This window comes from Hemibagrus wyckioides, linkage group LG29, assembly GCF_019097595.1.
Source record: "Hemibagrus wyckioides isolate EC202008001 linkage group LG29, SWU_Hwy_1.0, whole genome shotgun sequence".
Taxonomy (NCBI): Eukaryota; Metazoa; Chordata; class Actinopteri; order Siluriformes; family Bagridae; genus Hemibagrus; species Hemibagrus wyckioides.
In genome coordinates this window covers 12,837,735-12,855,982 of record NC_080738.1, presented here as the reverse complement: position 1 = coordinate 12,855,982, position 18,248 = coordinate 12,837,735, and the positions used below count along the sequence as shown (strand labels likewise).

Below are 18,248 nucleotides of genomic sequence, written 5' to 3'. Positions count from 1 at the left end.
ACATGGCTGCTTCAGTCCTTCCTGTGATTTGGTCACACTTTCATATCCAAAGCAAACTCTGGCCCTCGTGGCAGAAATTATCTCCATCACGCCATCTTCCTTTTTCTCAAACCACTGCTTTTACTGCTGACATTCACACCATCAGCGTCCATCCAGCACACACCCGGCCCATTTCTTCCCCTTCATTAGCTTCATACTAACTAGTCATTCACTCAGTAATGACTCAAGGTGTGTGTGTATGTGTGTGTGTGTGTGTGTGTATGCGTGTGTGTGTATGCGCATGTGTGTGTGTGCGTATAATGGGATATGAAGCAGTGACATTATTATGACTTTGAGCCACTGGGATATTTCTTTATTAATCACGGTTGAATCTCTCCTTGCTATATTGAAGTTGTGAATCAGATCCTGATTGTCTTTTTGTCTTCTTCACCTTTATAAAGAGGGGTTTAATAGAGAAAGACAAGCTGGGTGTCGATGGAGGATTTCTGGTTCACATATTCAGTGGTTTGATGATTATCATCTAAAAATGATTAACGTTTTCGTTTTTCTTCTTCTTCTTCTTCTTCTTCTTCTAGATGTAATAACAGGACACAGTGTGCAGTCGTAGCTGGGCCTGATGCATTCCCAGACCCCTGCCCAGGAACCTACAAGTATTTGGAAGTTCAGTACGAGTGTGTGCCATACAGTAAGTATAACCTTTTGTCTCGCAGTACACACACACACACACACACACATGCCTAGAAGCCATGTTAGTCTAACTAATGTTCTATGCAGGCAAATGTTCTATGCAATCAATACCTATGCATATGCTGCATAGTAAACTGAAAATAAGGATTATTTTGCCAAATACTGAAATCACAGTTTGTGTCCAAAGGCTAAGAATTTATTTATTTATTCATTCATTTATTTTATTTATTTATTTGTTTTTGTTTATTTATTTATTTGTTTTTATTATTTATTTATTTATTATTTATTCATTATTTATTTATTTTCCTCTATTTATTCATTTATTTTATTTATTTATTTTTAATATCATACACAAGATAATTTGGTATGAATTAAGGACATTTTTAAAATTCAATATATATCAAAGATATATACACACTTTCTCTGAAGCTTATGAACATATTATGAACATAACGTGTTATAAAGCATTCATAAGGTATTATACACATTGTTAACACGTACATTTTTTAATAATCCTCAATTATTTATTAAAATACATTACACCTTATATCAGTATTTATTGTTGCGTTAGGAATTGTTAAATGTAGTGCTTATAACGTTATAACACCATAATTATAATGATATACATACTTTTTTTAGTATTGATGTGTATAATTCTTTTGCCTAACAGTTTATAAATGCATTATAAACATTGCTATACACTGTAATGCATTTTCATTAATAATTATAACAATGTGAATAATGCATTATAGCAGGTAATAAACCTATTCATGTTATTCTACATATAGTCTTAATATAGTCTTACTGATAACATTTTGCTTAAGGGTACTGTCCATAGAGCTGCATGGAACCTTAATAAACCTTTCAGAACAAGTGACATAACCCTTGGTAAACATTTATAACACTTATTCCAATATGCGTCAGCTGACATAATGATTTCTTCATTTCATATCATTCACACCTGAGTGAAATGAATGTCAGGACACTTTTGATGATTTCCCAGTTGTTATGAACAGCCTATGAAGGTATCATTCAGCCTTATGACCTAAGTAAAATGATATCATATAAATAGTATTAAAAATCACTTAGTAAAAACTTACAATAAAAAGCTGACATAAGCTGACATAGTACATAGTGACACTGACTTTACTTGGCATAAGGTTGAGTTATGACACCTCCCAGGCAGCCTTGTATAAAAAGTTAATAACAATTGACTATGACTTGATCACATGACATGTCAAACACTGGAAAAAACTCTAATTAACCGTAGGGTATGTTCATGACAATTGTTATGAGCAGCTTATGAACAGTTATAAACATTTGCCCTAATTAACTGGCTTGTAAATCAAGTGATGTGGTTCTGTCATGTGTTATAACAATTCCCAGGCTGGCTGATTTGATCTGATGTGATCAAAGCAAAAAAACATACCCTATTGTATTCTTGTGTCAGTTGTTATGAAGCGCTAATGGAGGTGTTATGTAACCTTATCTCCTTTAAGTCAAACATTAATCAATATCAATATTAAATAATGAATACTAAAAGGTGGTATCCGATTTACAATGTTTAATTTTTTCAGTCCTACACACACACACACACACACACACAGAGTGCTCATCTAAAACAAAGCTCTTAAGCAAGGTCTAGTTTTCTCTTGGTTTATTTCAAACCTCATATTTCATAAGATAAAATTATCTCCCTTGATTTCAAACCCATAAATTCTCATTTTGTAGTTTCTGTGTGTGTGTGTGTGTGTGTGTGTGTGTGTACGGCCCCCTAAGCGGATCTATATGATAAAGTAGCTAAGTGCTATAGTGTGTCAAAATGACTAAGTTGCCAGATCTGGAAGGATAGCACGCTTGGCTGTGATAGATTTTCCATAATGTTATCTTCAGGGACCAGGTGAGAGAGGTTTATTTCTCTGGCCGGAACAACCAATCACAAAACACTACACTACACCACCTACTAGCTTTAATACAATACTGACCGATGCTGGAATTTCTAAAGCGAGGGAACTTGCACAGTGTGTAATCAGATCTCGAGCATTTGGACCACTGTGACTGTGAGATGCTGCATCGCATTTATTTCGCTTTGCTTTTGATATTTTATTAAGCCTTTTCTCACGATCCCTTGCCTGCAGACGTGGCATGGACGTTAGTGCCAGACTATCCGGTGTAGGTGTTTGAGAATCTGATCATCTCCTGGGTTTTTCCTCCTGGGAATTTTAACAAAAAATAATAATGTCCAGTGAGAAGCAGCTACGGTTACCTTAATAACCACTCTTTACAGCCGTGCTGAGCAGAAAAGCAGCTCCTCCTCCTTATAAAGGGATTTCTAATGAACCAGTTGGTATAATTAAAAATCAGACTCTAATCGAATATAACCATCTCCTGTCCTCAGCTATTATTTCCTGTCTCCTCGAATATATGAAGGACGTCAGTTTTAAATGCTCGCTTCCTCCGACAGGAATGGAATTAATTAATAAACCGATCAATTAAAACAGGAAAGAGGGTCCTAGCCGTGAATTCTCACATCCCCCGCTGAGACACCAGTTGCTAAAGTGTCCTTGTGTTTCAGACTGTCTCACCGAATCAGTACGGAGACAGTGAAGAGCGATCAGGGACGGAAGGATGGTAAAGTAGAGCTCGAGAAAGACAGACAGGTGGAACGGTCGAGAGATGGAGAGACAGACATGTTTGCTTTCTGGAGGTAATTAAGTCGCAGGTGGTCTCAGGGCAAAGGGGAGGGGCTTGGCGCTGGGGTAATTAGTGTCTGGAATTTTTTCTAGAAGTCGTATATGATGGCAGTGTGTAATAAGGAGTGCAGCCATCCGGCGCAAGTAACAAGAAGAAAGTAGCTTTCAACTTAGTGACAAGTCCGGTCCTCCATCTTCCTGTCAGTGGGAAAGGTGCTAGGAAAAAAAAGAAATCACAAGTTTCAGCACCCTTCAAAGACAGAGACTCTGGTGTATGAGGAATTTGAAGGACAGTAGGGGGGCATTACTTTTTTTTCCCCCCTTTTATCTAGCCTTTCCTGGTGGGAGCTGAGACCAAAGCAACAGCTGGTGGCTGGTGTGTGTGTATTAAAAAAAAAAAATTGCTATGAAGTTAGAAAAAAGTGCTAGGTCATTATTGTGACTTATATCATGATGTTATTGTTCTAACTAAACAGCTTGTTATTTTCAAGATAGTATCTCATTTTTGGTGACTCGTTTTTTGTTACTATTTAGTAGATATATTAATAGATTTTGGGGTTTTTTTTAGTTGATTACACAAACTAATAGATAATAAGGTCTTAAAGTGAAAACGAGATATGTTGAGATAATAATGAGATAAGGATGAGATAACGAGATAATTATAGTGTTAGTAATCACATTGAAATAAGATAAAAAAATACTATTTACTTAAATATACTATACTTATTTTATGTAATAATTTCTTAATCTTGATAATGGGGACACAGTTTCTTAATGGTTAGCACCAATGGGTTTGAGGTTCGAATCCAGCCACTGCTCAGTGTGAATGGAGTTCATATGTACTATGATTTCCTCCTCAAAGTCCAAAAAAAAAGATCCAAAGACATGCACTATGTGCTGATTGGCTTCTCTAAATTGTCCGTAGTGTGTGAATTGGTTTGGTGATGGGTTGGCTTCGTGTCCAGGGTGTCCCTCATCTTGTGCCCTGAATCTCTTAGGATAGACTTAAGGTTTCTTGTGACACTGTGTAGGATAAGTGGGATGGGATGGATGGATGGATGGAATCAATATCTTGAAATAAAGTGTCAAAATGATGAGATATTTGAAAACATATTACCTGTGGACTTATGAGACAGTTACTAACATGTTCATGTGGATAAAAAAATCTTCCAAAATTCTTCCATGCCATGTTTAAGTTTAATTTAGGGAATCGTACAAACTAGTAAAAAACAAACAAACAAAAAAAGAAACCAAAAATATAAATAAAATGCAATATAAAACACTAAAAATTTGTATACATAGTAAAATAAATAGAAAGATGTATATAATAAATCAAATAATAAATAATATAAAAAATATCAAACAAATACTACTATTATTATTATTATTATTATTATTATTATTATTATTATTATTATTATTATTATTATTATTATTATTATTATTTAAAATTCAGCCAATCAAGAACAGATTCATATGAATATGAATTGTCTTTTATCAGTTTTGGATATTGTTGTTAATAAACATAAATCCAAGTAGCAACAAATCAACAAAACAACAATCGAAAATAAGAATTCTTTCTTTCTTTCTTTCTTTCTTTCTTTCTTTCTTTCTTTCTTTCTTTCTTTCTTTTCACTTTAACTGAAAGCCATTTTCAGTTTGTCCTCAGGGTGTGAAAACTTTTGCACTCAGCTGCAAGCAAATAATTTGAAATAGAACATTCTGGAAAGCTGTTGAATGTTGATGATCGTCTGATGCCATAATTCAAGAAATCACACACACACACACATGCCTAGAAGCCATGTTAGTCTAACTAATGTTCTATTCAGGCAACCCAGTAGTCTCCTAGCCTCACACACAAACTCACCATTTGTGCAGGTGTGTGTGTGTGTGCATGTGTGTCACCCAGTTGTGAGCATTATTTTTATAGTGACCAGGTGACCATGGCACAGTGGGCTCGACCGCACCGTCGTTGTGATTTATGCCATGGAGCATCGGCTTTACGATGACTTATTACACTGACTCTGAGTTTTGCGACCTTGACTCCGACTGAGCCAATATGGCCGCCCGCTCGTCCCTGTGGTTTTCCAAACCCGGCTGTCTGCGACTGCGCTTAGACCAGGGGGTCAGGACACATCCAGCCCACTGATTTTCACACCACAATCTAACACACACGCGCACACACACACATGCAATTAGAGCCATGTGTTTGGAAATATGCTGACTTCTACTAATTAATTCTGAAAGGCTTTGTCTGAAGCACCGCTAATTAACGCTAACTGTGAATTTTGGGGAGCCCTCTTTTGTTTTCCGGTTTGTGCAGCCTCAGAGAGCAAGCACAGCAAAATGAGAGAGAGAGAGAGAGAGAGAGAGAGAGAGAGAGAAAGAGAGAATGTAGCCGTGGTGTAGCGTAGGTCCCTTGGCCTGTTTTGTATGCCGCAGGTCGACGTGATTAGTCTTTGATTTCCATTTAGCCGCGACGGCCATGCTCTGCTGCCTGGGTGAAATAAGCGCCGCCCTGCCTCTATTACGGCTCCTGCCTCCGTGTGTGTGTGTGTGTGTGTGTGTGTGTGTGTGTTGTCCTGCAGGGAGAGGGACGGAGACAGCGGGCTGCACAGCATTAACCAGTTTTATGAGCGGGACACGGGAAGCCATGATTGTTTTGGCAGATTCTACTGCACCTGCTGCTTTCCACTCCTTCTCCTTCTCCATCTATCTCTCTCTCTCTCTCTCTCTCTCTCTCTCTCTTTTTCTCTCTCTCGCTCTCCTTTTATCTATCTATCTATCTATCTATCTATCTATCTATCTATCTATCTATCTATCTATCTATCTATCTATCTATCTATCTATCTATCTATCTATCTATCTATCTCCTTTTGTCTGTTCTTTTCCATCCATCCATCCATCCATCTTTCTTTCTTTCTTTCTTTCTTTCTTTCTTTCTTTCTTTCTTTCTTTCTTTCTTTCTTTCTTTCTTTCTTTCTGTTTCTCTCATTCTCTAGAGGGATCAGACGTGATCTCATTCTCCAGACTCTATCTTCCTCTAGCCTCCTCCCTCTCTCTCTCTCTCTCTCTCTCTCTCTCTCACTCCCTCTATTTCTCCGCATCTTTATTTCTCATCTCTGTTTTTTTCCTCCTGCTCTCTTCCCTTAATCCTTTCTCACTTCTACTGTTTCCTCTTCCTTTCTTTTCCAGAACTCAGATGTTCGTGCCATTTCTTTCTTTCTTTCTTTCTTTCTTTCTTTCTTTCTTTCTTTCTTTCTTTCTTTCTTTCTTTCTTTCTTTCTTTCTTTCTTTCTTTCTTTCTTTCTTTCTTTCTTTCTTTCTTTCTTTCTTTCTTTATTCCCACTCTCCATTTCTTTTCTCTTGGTTTCTGGTTTCCACTTTTCTTTCTCCTACACTTTCATTTCATCTCTCTCCCTGCTGTCCTCTTTTCCTTTTTTTCTGTTTCTTTTTATCAGACTCTTCACTCTCTCTTTACTTCTTCTCTTAACTTTACCACCCCACTCTCTCTCCCTCTTTCTCTCTCTCTCTCCCTCTCTCTCTCTCTGTCCCATCACACTCCTTGTTTTTCTTTAACAAACAGCACCTGTGCTCCACCCGTGACTGTGAACTCCTCGTTACCACAACGACCTGCCATTCACAACCAGCGCTCGTTAATCATATCCAATCAGAGAAGGTCCAGGAAGTGATGCGGTGAATGTGTTGATCAGGGTTAATGTGATTGTGAGAGTGTGTGCAGCTGTGTGTGCCGATCAGGCGGGAGTGGAACCGGGGCTTGGCGGGGGTTCGTCGTGGTCAGGTGTCGCTCATGCGGGGGTGATTTCAGGGATGAGTCGCAATAAAGATCTCATTTAGAACGCAGCCAAGACGATTTTCACGCTATTAGCGGAATTGATTTCTCATGCAAGGATTTGTTTGTGAAATCAAATTCATAAAACTCTGGATTCTTTGGAAACATTTGCATTTGTTTAAGGACGAACTCTATGGTGGTCGAGAGGTGCAAAAGAAAATAACAAATCAGAAAACAAAATAACAAATCAGAAAACAAAATAACAAATCAGAAAACAAAATGACAAATCAGAAAACAAAATAATAAATCAGAAAACAAAATAACAAATCAGAAAACAAAATAATAAATCAGAAAACAAAATAATAAATCAGAAAACAAAATAATAAATCAGAAAACAAAATAATAAATCAGAAAACAAAATAACAAATCAGAAAACAAAATAACAAATCAGAAAACAAAATAATAAATCAGAAAACAAAATAACAAATCAGAAAACAAAATAATAAATCAGAAAACAAAATAACAAATCAGAAAACAAAATAATAAATCAGAAAACAAAAATAATAAATCAGAAAACAAAATAATAAATCAGAAAACAAAATAACAAATCACAAAACAAAATAAAAAAAACTGAATATAAAATAGTAAATCAGAAAACAAAATAAAAAAATAGAAATCAAAATAATAAATCAGAAAACAAAATAAAAAAATCAGAAAACAAAATACAAAATCAGAAAAGAAAAAAAATAGAAAACAATATAATAAGACAGAAATCAAAATAAAAAATCAAAAAAGAAAAAAAAATAGAAAACAAAATAAATAATCAGAAAAGAAAATATTAGAGAAGAAAATAATAAATCAGAAAACAAATAAAATATCAGAAAAGAAAAAAATTGAAAACAAAATAATAACTCAAAATACAAAATAAAAAATAGAAAACAAAATAACAAATCAGAAAACAAACAAAAAAAATCAGAAAACAAAATAATAAATTTGAAAACAAAATACTGAAACCAGAAACACAGGGACAATTCAGATAAACCAGAGAAATTCGGTATAGCTTGTGAATGGAATTCTTACTGCTGATTGGACGAGACATCTGTCACTCAAGATATACGAAGACGTAGGAAATTGTGTAATCTAACTTTATTTCTTGTACATGTCTGGAGTTCTGCCTTCACTTTAAACCATTTTTTCCAATAGTGCAACTTTAAATCTTTTAGAGAAAATAACAAACATAAATATTTATTTTTATAATAAAATGGAATTCATTCAGTGCTACTTTGAGGAAGGATGTTCATATACTGTGACTGTGGATATACTGATAGCGTATCATGGCATAAAGGTTAGTTTGCGATCTCTAAAAACACACCTGAAGAAGGCAGGAATGTTTCGAAGACTAAACCATTTCAGATTAAAGGATGTAAGGAGCGCTGTAGAGCAGAGCTGTGTTCATATACACACCAATCAACTTTCTACTGCCGCAGCCTGCTGGACTTCCTGTATATCTTGAGTGATAGATGTCTCGTCCAATCAGCAGTAAGAATTCCATTCGCAAACTATACCTACCTTTTACTGTTATTTTAAATTATCGTGTGTTTCCAGTGAAGACGCGTAAGTCCGTAAGTTCTAAACGTTCTGAGGAAGTTCACACAACAAATGATTACAGCATCCGTGTGATGGCCATCTTGTGCATAGACCAGGGTTAGTGCTGGACGACACGCTGCAGTGGCTGAGCTGCATTATTGGCTTCTCGTCCTGTTTCACTGGTTAGTGGTCATTTTGTCGGTTTCAGACCTCTGTGAGCTTTGCTGTTTCCTTTTAGGGAGTTTGTGTGTCTTTGAAGCTGTGGCATGAGCATGGTTAGAGTCGCTGCATTGGACTAACCCCAGAAGTGGGATCTCTCTCTTTGATTCCCGCGCTTTCAAGCTACAAAGCGGAGAAATAAATGAGCATGATGTTCGTCCATGTCTGTCTTTCGTGTGCTACAAGCTAGCCAGTTATCTGAGATGAGTGCTGTATATAAATGTCTTCGAATCAGTGCAGTTATTTCCCCTAGAAGAAGTTTCATACCGGGGACATGTTTTCGGCCACTTTGATCTTTCTCATCTTTTTTGTCCATTCATTTTTCTTCTTTTGCCTTCTCTCTGCTTCTGTCTTCTCCTTTTTATTGCATTCTCTCTTCTTTCTTTTTTTCCTTTCATTTGTTTTCCTTCCCTTCCCTTTCTTTCTTTCTTTCTTTCTTTCTTTCTTTCTTTCTTTCTTTCTTTCTTTCTTTCTTTCTTTCTTTCTTTCTTTCTTTCTCTTTCTTTCTTTCTTTCTTTCTTTCTTTCTTTTTCTTTCTCTCTTTCTTTCTTTCTTTCTTTCTTTCCCACCTTCCTTCCTTCTCTTTTCCTCTCCTCATCTTCCTTCCCATGTCTTTTATTTTTCTTTGGTTTGAAATTTCTTTCTCAGTTTGTTTCAATCCCTTTGTGAAACTCTTCAGAGGCAGGAACCCAGACCATGGTGGACATTTTTTATCTACTTTATTATTATTATTATTATTATTATTATTATTAATAATAATAATAATAATAATAATAATAATAATAATAATAATAATAATAATAAATCACTATATGCATAATATTGGATGGAAATAAATGAAATCTCACAATATATGATCATCATGTCCAGCATTTGTACAATCAAATAATCTAAAGGGCTTGCATAGTGCGAATGGGCTGTGCTTACACACACACACACACACACACACACAAATACACACTATTTACACTCACATTAGATTGAATGGCGTTACAGTCGGCATGTCCTGCTGTGCTGATGGATGGCTGTGCGCTCGGCCGCGCCTAGACTGATGAGAAAATTAGAACATTTTACTAAATGTGGGTCTCTATGTGTGTGTGTGTGTGTCTGAGAAAAAATTGCCATCCAAAGGTGTGATTACGGCGGTATGTACTGTTGACTGTGATTGGTCAGAATGTGATAGATGCTTTCTTTTTAATCACAGGTTGCAGGAGGCTTCACACCTCCCACACATATACGCACACACACAGAAAGAGAGAGAGAGAGAGAGAGAGAGAGGACAGCATCACAAGCACAGCTGCTTTTTATCATCCGGCTTTGAGGCTGGAATATATTTAAAAAAGAAGGACTTGAATTATATCTGCTCTAGTTATATGAGTGTGTGTGTGTGTGTGTGTGTGTCCCTTGTGGGATCGGTTGTCCAAGTTCCAATCTGTTACACCTGTCACACTTAGTCCCTTGCAGTCTCTCTCTCTCTCTCTCTTTCACACACACAGAATGGAAAGATAGTGAAAGAGAGAGAGAATACCGTACACTTTTCTTTACAGCCTCAAGGTTATAAAACACTACCGAGAGAAGAAAAGAAAGAGATGGAGAGATAGAGAGAGAGCACAATGAAAGAGAGTGGATAAGTGGGTGGGTGTGGAGATGCAGAGTAAAGGAACAGACGACCGGAACAATGGCAAGAAAAAGCGCTGGAAAAATCAGATCTGAGGACAGCAGAAAAGAGATAAGGGTGTGTGTGTGTGTGAATTGAATTCTCTGTTTGATTGGTCAGAAGGCGGGGCTTATTTCTAGGGAATCGCACAGCTAGTTCTGGCTCTAGCCTAAATGAGAAGTTTGTAAAATGTTACTGTTTCTATAGTAACAGCTCATATACATTACTTGTATGCCAGATGCTCCTTAAAGTGATAAAAAAGATGTTCTGAAGAGCCTTCAGGGTCAGGGCTTTTTAACAGATACAGTGGTTGGTAAAGTTGAGGAGTTTATGCTGTGTTTTTTAGAGAGAGAGAGAGAGAGAGAGAGTTAGTGGTTAGTGGAATAGGGTACTAGCTTGCTACTCCCTCTGTGTGTATGATGTTTGTGTAGAAGCATGGCTGTGTTAGTGCTTACTGACATCCAGAACTAACACAGTGTTAAAGTTCAGCTCAGCTTTAGAGAAGAAATATCCCTTCCTTCCTTCCTTATTCTCTTTTATTTTTCCTTCCTTCCTTCCTTCCTTCCTTCCTTCCTTCCTTCCCTCCCTCCCTCCTTTTATTTTTTACTTTCATCCCTTCCTTCCTTCCTTCCTTTCTTTCCTTCCTTCCTTCCTTCCTTCCTTCCTTCCTTCCTTCCTTCCTTCCTTCCTTCCTTCCTTTTATTTTTTACCTTCCTTCCTTCCTTCCTTTATTCCTTCCTTCCTTTATTCTTCTTTTTCTTGTTCCCTCCTTCTTTCCCTCTCTCCTTCCTTCCTTCCTTCCTTTTATTTTTTACTTTCCTTCCTTCCTTCCTTCCTTTCTTCCTTCCTTCCGTTTATTCCTTCCTCCCTTTATTGTTCTTTTTCTCGTTCCCTCCTTCTTTCTTTCCTTCCTTCCTTCCTTCCTTTTATCCTTCCTTTTTTATCTACCTCTTAGCTTCCTTCCTCTTCTTTCTTTCTGCATTTTTTGGATAGCTTTCACCAGTAACCTATATATCACAATCATAAACAGCTGAATTCTCTGTTCTGATTGGTTGAAGGTGTGGATTCAATACTTCCTTTCATCCCTTCCTTCCTTCCTTCCTTCCTTCCTTCCTTCCTTCCTTCCTTCCCTCACTCCCTCCCTCCCTCCCTCCCTCCCGTTTATTCTTCTTCTCCCCCTTCCTTTCCTCCTTCCTTCCTTTTATACTTCCTTTTTTTTATCCCTACCCACCTCTTAGCTTCCTTCCTCTTCTTTCTTTCTGCATTTTTGGATAGCTTTCACCAGTAACCTGTATAGCACATAATCATGAACAGCTGAATTCTCTGTTCTGATTGGTTGAAGGGGTGGATTCAATACTTCCTTTCATCCCTTCCTTCCTTCCTTCCTTCCCTCACTCCCTCCCTCCCTCCCGTTTATTCTTCTTCTCCCCCTTCCTTTCCTCCTTCCTTCCTTTTATACTTCCTTTTTTTTATCCCTACCCACCTCTTAGCTTCCTTCCTCTTCTTTCTTTCTGCATTTTTGGATAGCTTTCACCAGTAACCTGTATAGCACATAATCATGAACAGCTGAATTCTCTGTTCTGATTGGTTGAAGGGGTGGATTCAATAGTTTCAGTCACACACAAATAAAAAAGTTAATATTCATGCACTTAATCCTTTATTAATACCTCAACATCTCTATAGTAACCATAGTAACCACTGAGTTGATAGAATCTGTTTACTCTAAAGAGATGTTTCATTTTACGTTTCTAACAGTCGCACCACTCCGAGCTAACTCTGTAACTTTACATCTTCAGGGCTTTGCGGCAGATTTTTTTTCCATCTTATTAACTTCAGGAGCGAGTAAAAGTCTGGAGGGAACGGCTGTTTATAGCTTATAGTGATAACAGGAACTAATTAGCTTCGTGGACGTTCCACAACATTAAATATTACTATAAATGGATAAAAAAATGTACTCATTTGGAAAATTGCTGTGGTGTAAAAGGAATAAAATTTTTTAGCAAATGTTGTTGGAGGAAAATAAGCGAACAGTAACTCCAGGTCATGTGGAACGCCGTCACATCAGCGTGGGGTTAATATTTATTTTCTCTAATAGCATGAAACACTGTGTTACACAAAACCGGGAGGAAATGAGTCACATGTTCAAGTATGTTCAATTATGTTTTTTCCTAAAATGCCATATTGTGCAGGTTATATTTAGACATTTCATTAGATATGAATCCTTCCTTCCTTCCTTCCTTAACTTCCATCCTTCCTTCGTACCTTCCATCTATCCATCCATCTTTACTGCCTTTCTCCCAGCCTTCCTTCCTTCCTTCCTTCCTTCCTTCCTTTCTTCCTTCCTTCCCTCGTTCCTTCCATCTATCCATCCATCCATCCATCCATCCATCTTTATTGCCTTTCTCCCAGTCTTCCTTCCTTCTGTCCTTTATTTGTTCCTTCCTTCCTTCCTTCCTTCCTTGCTTCCTTCCTTCCTTCCTTCCTTCTGTCCTTTATTTGTTCCTTCCTTCCTTCCTTCCATCTATCCATCTATCATCTATCCATTCATCTTTACTGCCTTTCCTTCCTTCCTTCCTTCCTTCCTTCCTTCCTTCCTTCCTTCTGTCCTTTATTTGTTCCTTCCTTCCTTCCTTCCTTCCTTCCTTCCTTCCTTCCTTCCTTCCTTCCTTCCTTCCTTCCTTCCTTCTGTCCTTTATTTGTTCCTTCCTTCCTTCCTTCCATCCATCTATCCATTCATCTTTACTGCCTTTCTTCCTTCCTTCCTTCCTTCCTTCCCTCCCTCCCTCCCTCCCTCCCTCCCTCCTTCCTTCCTTCCTTCCTTCCTTCCTTCCTTCCGTCCATCTATCCATCTATCCATCTATCCATTCATCTTTACTGCCTTTCCTTCCTAATAATAATAATAATAATAATAATTATATAATAAAAATATTATTATTATTATTATTATTATTATTATTATTATTATTATTATTATTAACATGTAATTCCTAACAAGTGCATTATAACAGGTTATGGGCATTTATAAAAAAGAAAAAGTGCTCCCACTAATCCTCACTATTCTCCTCATGACCTCTGCACTGATTATTGTTTTGTTGTAGTCGTGTCATTTATCAATAGTAATTCCCGATGGGACAGATAACACCGAGCCTATAACGAAAGCGATAATATTTCCACATCCAAGTCTTTAATGTGCTTTTTCCTCCCCATTCTTCCAATCATTTTTTCCCCTCACTGTTAAGTCTATAACTGTCTCATTCACTGACAGCTTTCCCAAATCTTATTAAATACTCAGAAAGCCTCAAAAAAAAAAAAGCTTTTCATATCCAATTTCCCCTTCCTTCCTTTTCCCGTCCGTCTCTCTACTGCTTTCTCTCGTGCGAGTCCTGGTGCTCCGTTCTATCGGCTCCTTAATCGTGACGCTGCTCGACGGCTTGTGACAAATCGTCTGTGGTGTGTGTGTGTGTGTCGTCTTGGTACAGGAGTGACCTTGCCGCTCGATTGGCTGATTCCATTTGGTTCGTTTTGACAAGCAAGAGACGGTGTGCACAGCTGATAACCGCAGCAGTGTTCGCGGTCATTGTAGTGGTGACCAGCGGGACGGTTTATTAGGGACGGACTGATAAGTGTTCGCACACGCCATTACCTCATTGAGCAATGCAGAGGAGAACAGCATGAAACAGGCATTGATACTGTATTTTGCACCTGTATGAGTGTAAAGCAGTGCTATATTTTGTAAAGGTATTAGTATTAGTATTGACCGCTTCTGGCTTTTAACATGGCTACATGTCCAATGTAGAGTTATCGTATGGCTTCTGGATTATGCTAATCATCAGAGCATATGATAAATAAGCTCTCTCTCATTAACAAGCTCTCACAATAACTCCTGCATGTATGAGAAAAAGACCAGCCAGCGTATTCAATACTTTTGTATGGACTCTGTAGTCTGTTACAATCACAAGGCTTCTCTATGACATGTGAGGGAAAAAAAAGAGTTGGTCTTTTATTCATACGTCCATACGCTTTCATTATGCATATGTTCATATGTTCATATTATGATAATGATATTATCATACTGGTATCATGTAGCCTATAAAGATAAACTGTATGTATGCTTATAATTAAAAAAATTAAAAATCATAAAAAATATTATTAAAAATGTATTCTTAAATATAATATAATATAATATAATATAATATAATATAATATAATATAATATAATATAATATAATATAATATAATATAATATAATAATTAAAAAAAATAAAATCTTATTATTTTGTGATGTACAACACACACTATTAAGAATCAAGCATATGTAAACTTGAATCATTTATTTAAATTCAATTAGTATTGTGTCTTGTGACCTAAATGTAAAAATGCCTTACGTGAAATAACCTCCTAACTTTTTCCCCCCGAAATATTTGCCCCTTAAAAAGCATCTTAACCTTTCTATATATTTTAAATGGCTGACGGAAAGAAGGAATTAAAATCTGTGAGCATCCGCGAGCATGAAGCTTCAGCGTCACTTGTATCCTCAATGCTTTTCTAATGCTTGGTATAATAAATATTAAATAAATAGGTTTGGTAGTTCTAATAAACAGCTTTTATCAGATGAAACACTTGGCTGCGTTTCCTCTGCGTGTCACAAGTATGAAATATCAGAGTCATCAGAAAAGATTGTTCCACTGATGTATAAAACACTGGGTTTAATATCTGGCTGTCAGTCTCTCGTGCTGCGGTTGGTCCTGCTTTATTAAATTAATAAGTGAGTGCATACACACACACACACACACTGCAATGTTTACCCTGCAGTTACTCTTGTAGGTGTGTCCTGTCTAAAAAAAAACCCAAAAAAAAACAAACCACAATGATGCAGACTGCTCTATAATTTATACACATCATCGTATTAAGTAAGGAATAAAACACGACGAAGTGTGACGATGTAGAAAAATAATCAACACCGGAAAGCAGATTAACTCTTACCACCATCACCACCGAAACCGATGATTTCCCCATAACAGCATGTTCTAAAGTGATAAGCAGTTTGCCAAGACTAGCAGTTTTTTTATTTATTAAAGAATAATACATCATATTTTTCTCTCTCTTTTAAAGTATAAGACAAAATAGGTTGCCAGGTTAAGGAGAAATCCCCAACCTTATCTGCTTTAAAGAGCTGGCGGAAAATCTAGAGCTTTATCTCCTACTCTTGCGAAGGACCGACGCTGGAGACTCCTTCCATAGTTGACTTCAAAATAGTGGAAATACAAAGGAGTTCACATTAACATGTAGTTATCCAGCACCTTCTGACCAATCAGAATTGAGAATTCAGTTAGCACCGTGTTGTGCCACAGTTTCTATTTTGCATAACATTTAGCAAGAAAATCACAATTGTGGAATTGCTTCATGGTCATTTGTTGTCCTTCCACATTGAGTGTACACACACACGCTTACACACACTTTTTATCGAATTTTGTTATTTATTTGTCATTTACCGCGCTGATAATGTGCACTTTTGGAAATGTTTCTCCAGTAAAATAAAATAAAAAATGCTTCAGTGAAATGTTTAACCCTTTCCCAAATACTATTATTTTTTTTCAAGGACACTTGACTCTCCACAAACACAACGGACATTTCTTTCTCTCTACAGGATGCAGGTTGACCCGTATTTCTATGTATTTGCAGTTTTATGGTTATTATGTGATGATTCATTCTCCTGCTTCTCTCTCTCTCTCTCTCTCTCTCTCTGTGTTTTCTTTCCCATGCCTTATCTAGAAGTGGAACAGAAAGGTAAAGTGAAATGTCCTCTCTATCCCATCATCCCCCTCCCTAACCCCCCCTGAAAAGAATAAATAAATAAATAAATAAAAATTAGTCTGCATTGTCGAGGAGCACCACTGCAGAACCTCGCTGCAGTCGTAACACTGTTATAAACACTGCGTAAAACATTCATAGGTGATTTATAACAAAGAGCTTTCTGTGACTTGTGAATGTTTTACGTTTCCTTTATGAAAGTGTATTCTGCAGATGTGGTGTGGGGGTGTTTTTATTTGTGTGTGTGTGTTTTTTTTGTCCTCCCTCTTCGTCTAGTCTGTCAGTAAAGTAAATGGGAAATGTGTTTCCTCTGTTCACGCCCATCCTCATTTTCACACCCGTGATTTGGTTTGGTTCCCCTACTTTGCTGCTGGGTTCACACACACAAAAAAATGTCCAAATTAGGTGTCAATCCACACCATCTATATTCAAATTAGTGTCCTAGATCACTGGTTCTCAAAGTGAGGTTCTTGAAGCATGGCCAGGAGGTCCATGATTGTTTTTTTTTTCTTTCTTTTTTTTCCGTTACAATGATTGAAATCACAACCTAATTTATCAATGTTATTATATATTATCTTGTTTGACTGGGGTCTTAAATTGGTTTAATTCAGTCTTTTGTAAGTTAGAATTAAGTCGCCTATAAATAAATTCAGATTGGATTGAATGTGTATAGTTGGAAAAAAAAATATATATATTGTTCTGTACACTGACCAGGCATAACATTATGACCACCTGTCTAATATTGTGTTGGTCCCCATTTTGCTGCCAAAACAGCTCTGACCGGTCATGCACTGTGTATTCTGACACCTTTCTATCAGAACCAGCATTAACTTCTTCAGCACTATGAGTAACAGTAGCTCGTCTGTTGGATCTGATCACACGGGCCAGCCTTCGCTCCCCACATGCATCAGTGATCCTTGGCTGCCCATGACCCTGTTCGCTGGTTCACCACTGTTACTTCCTTGGAGCACTTTTGATAGATACTGACCACTGCAGACCGGGAACACCCCACAAGAGCTGCAGTTTTGGAGATGCTCTGATCCAGTCATCTAGCCATCATAATTTGGCCCTTCATCAAACTCTATCAAACTACGTACTTACAAATCCTTACACTTGCCCATTTTTCCTGCTTCTAACACATCAACTTTGAGGACAAAATATTGACTTGCTGCCTAATATATCCCACCCACTAACAGGTGCCATGATGAGGAGATCATCAGTGCTATTCACTTCACCTGTCAGTGGACATAATGTTATGCCTGATCAGTGTAATGTGCACTAAACTGGAGTGTAAAATGTATTTTTAGAGGGGTTCCTGAATACAAGAAGTTAACACTACTGAGGTCACTACTCCATTGGTGCATTAAGATTCATGACACAATGCAACAACGCTCTGTGTTTTTGCCTCCTTTTGTTTGATTTTTTGAGTACTTGGAAATCTTCTCAAGACTGTCGAGGATTCCTTTAAAGAGACAGAGGACAAGCTTTTAGCTACAAGTCTCTAATGCGGATATCTATGGTCCATACCTACAATACACATTTAATTATAAAATTTTGAACACACCTTTAGGGATAAGAGTCTTTCTTATAATTTTTTGATAGGGTTACTTTAATAGGGTTCTGCTTGGAAATATTTCTACAATTTCCGGAAAGCTTCAGCTGTCGAAATCTCCAAGATGAAAGAACCCTATGAAGCGTAATTTGAGGACTGAACAACTAGCAAAACAAACGGCCAAGCTTTTAGCTAAGCCTGTAAGTATTTATATATAATGCATGTGTGTGTAACGTAGGTTTAGGTTTC

General features: G+C 37.2%; 1 protein-coding gene across 10 annotated transcripts in view; it reads left to right on the top strand.

Moving 5' to 3' along the window:
* The window catches only part of LOC131349118 (adhesion G protein-coupled receptor L3-like), a 296,639-nt gene that overhangs the window by 160,579 nt on the left and 117,812 nt on the right, over nt 1-18,248 (top strand). For all 10 annotated transcript variants that reach the window (XM_058384515.1, XM_058384522.1, XM_058384514.1 and 7 more), the window contains exon 5: nt 576-685. In XM_058384515.1, the coding sequence (XP_058240498.1) occupies nt 576-685 (110 nt within the window). The remainder of the gene's footprint in view (nt 1-575; nt 686-18,248) is intronic.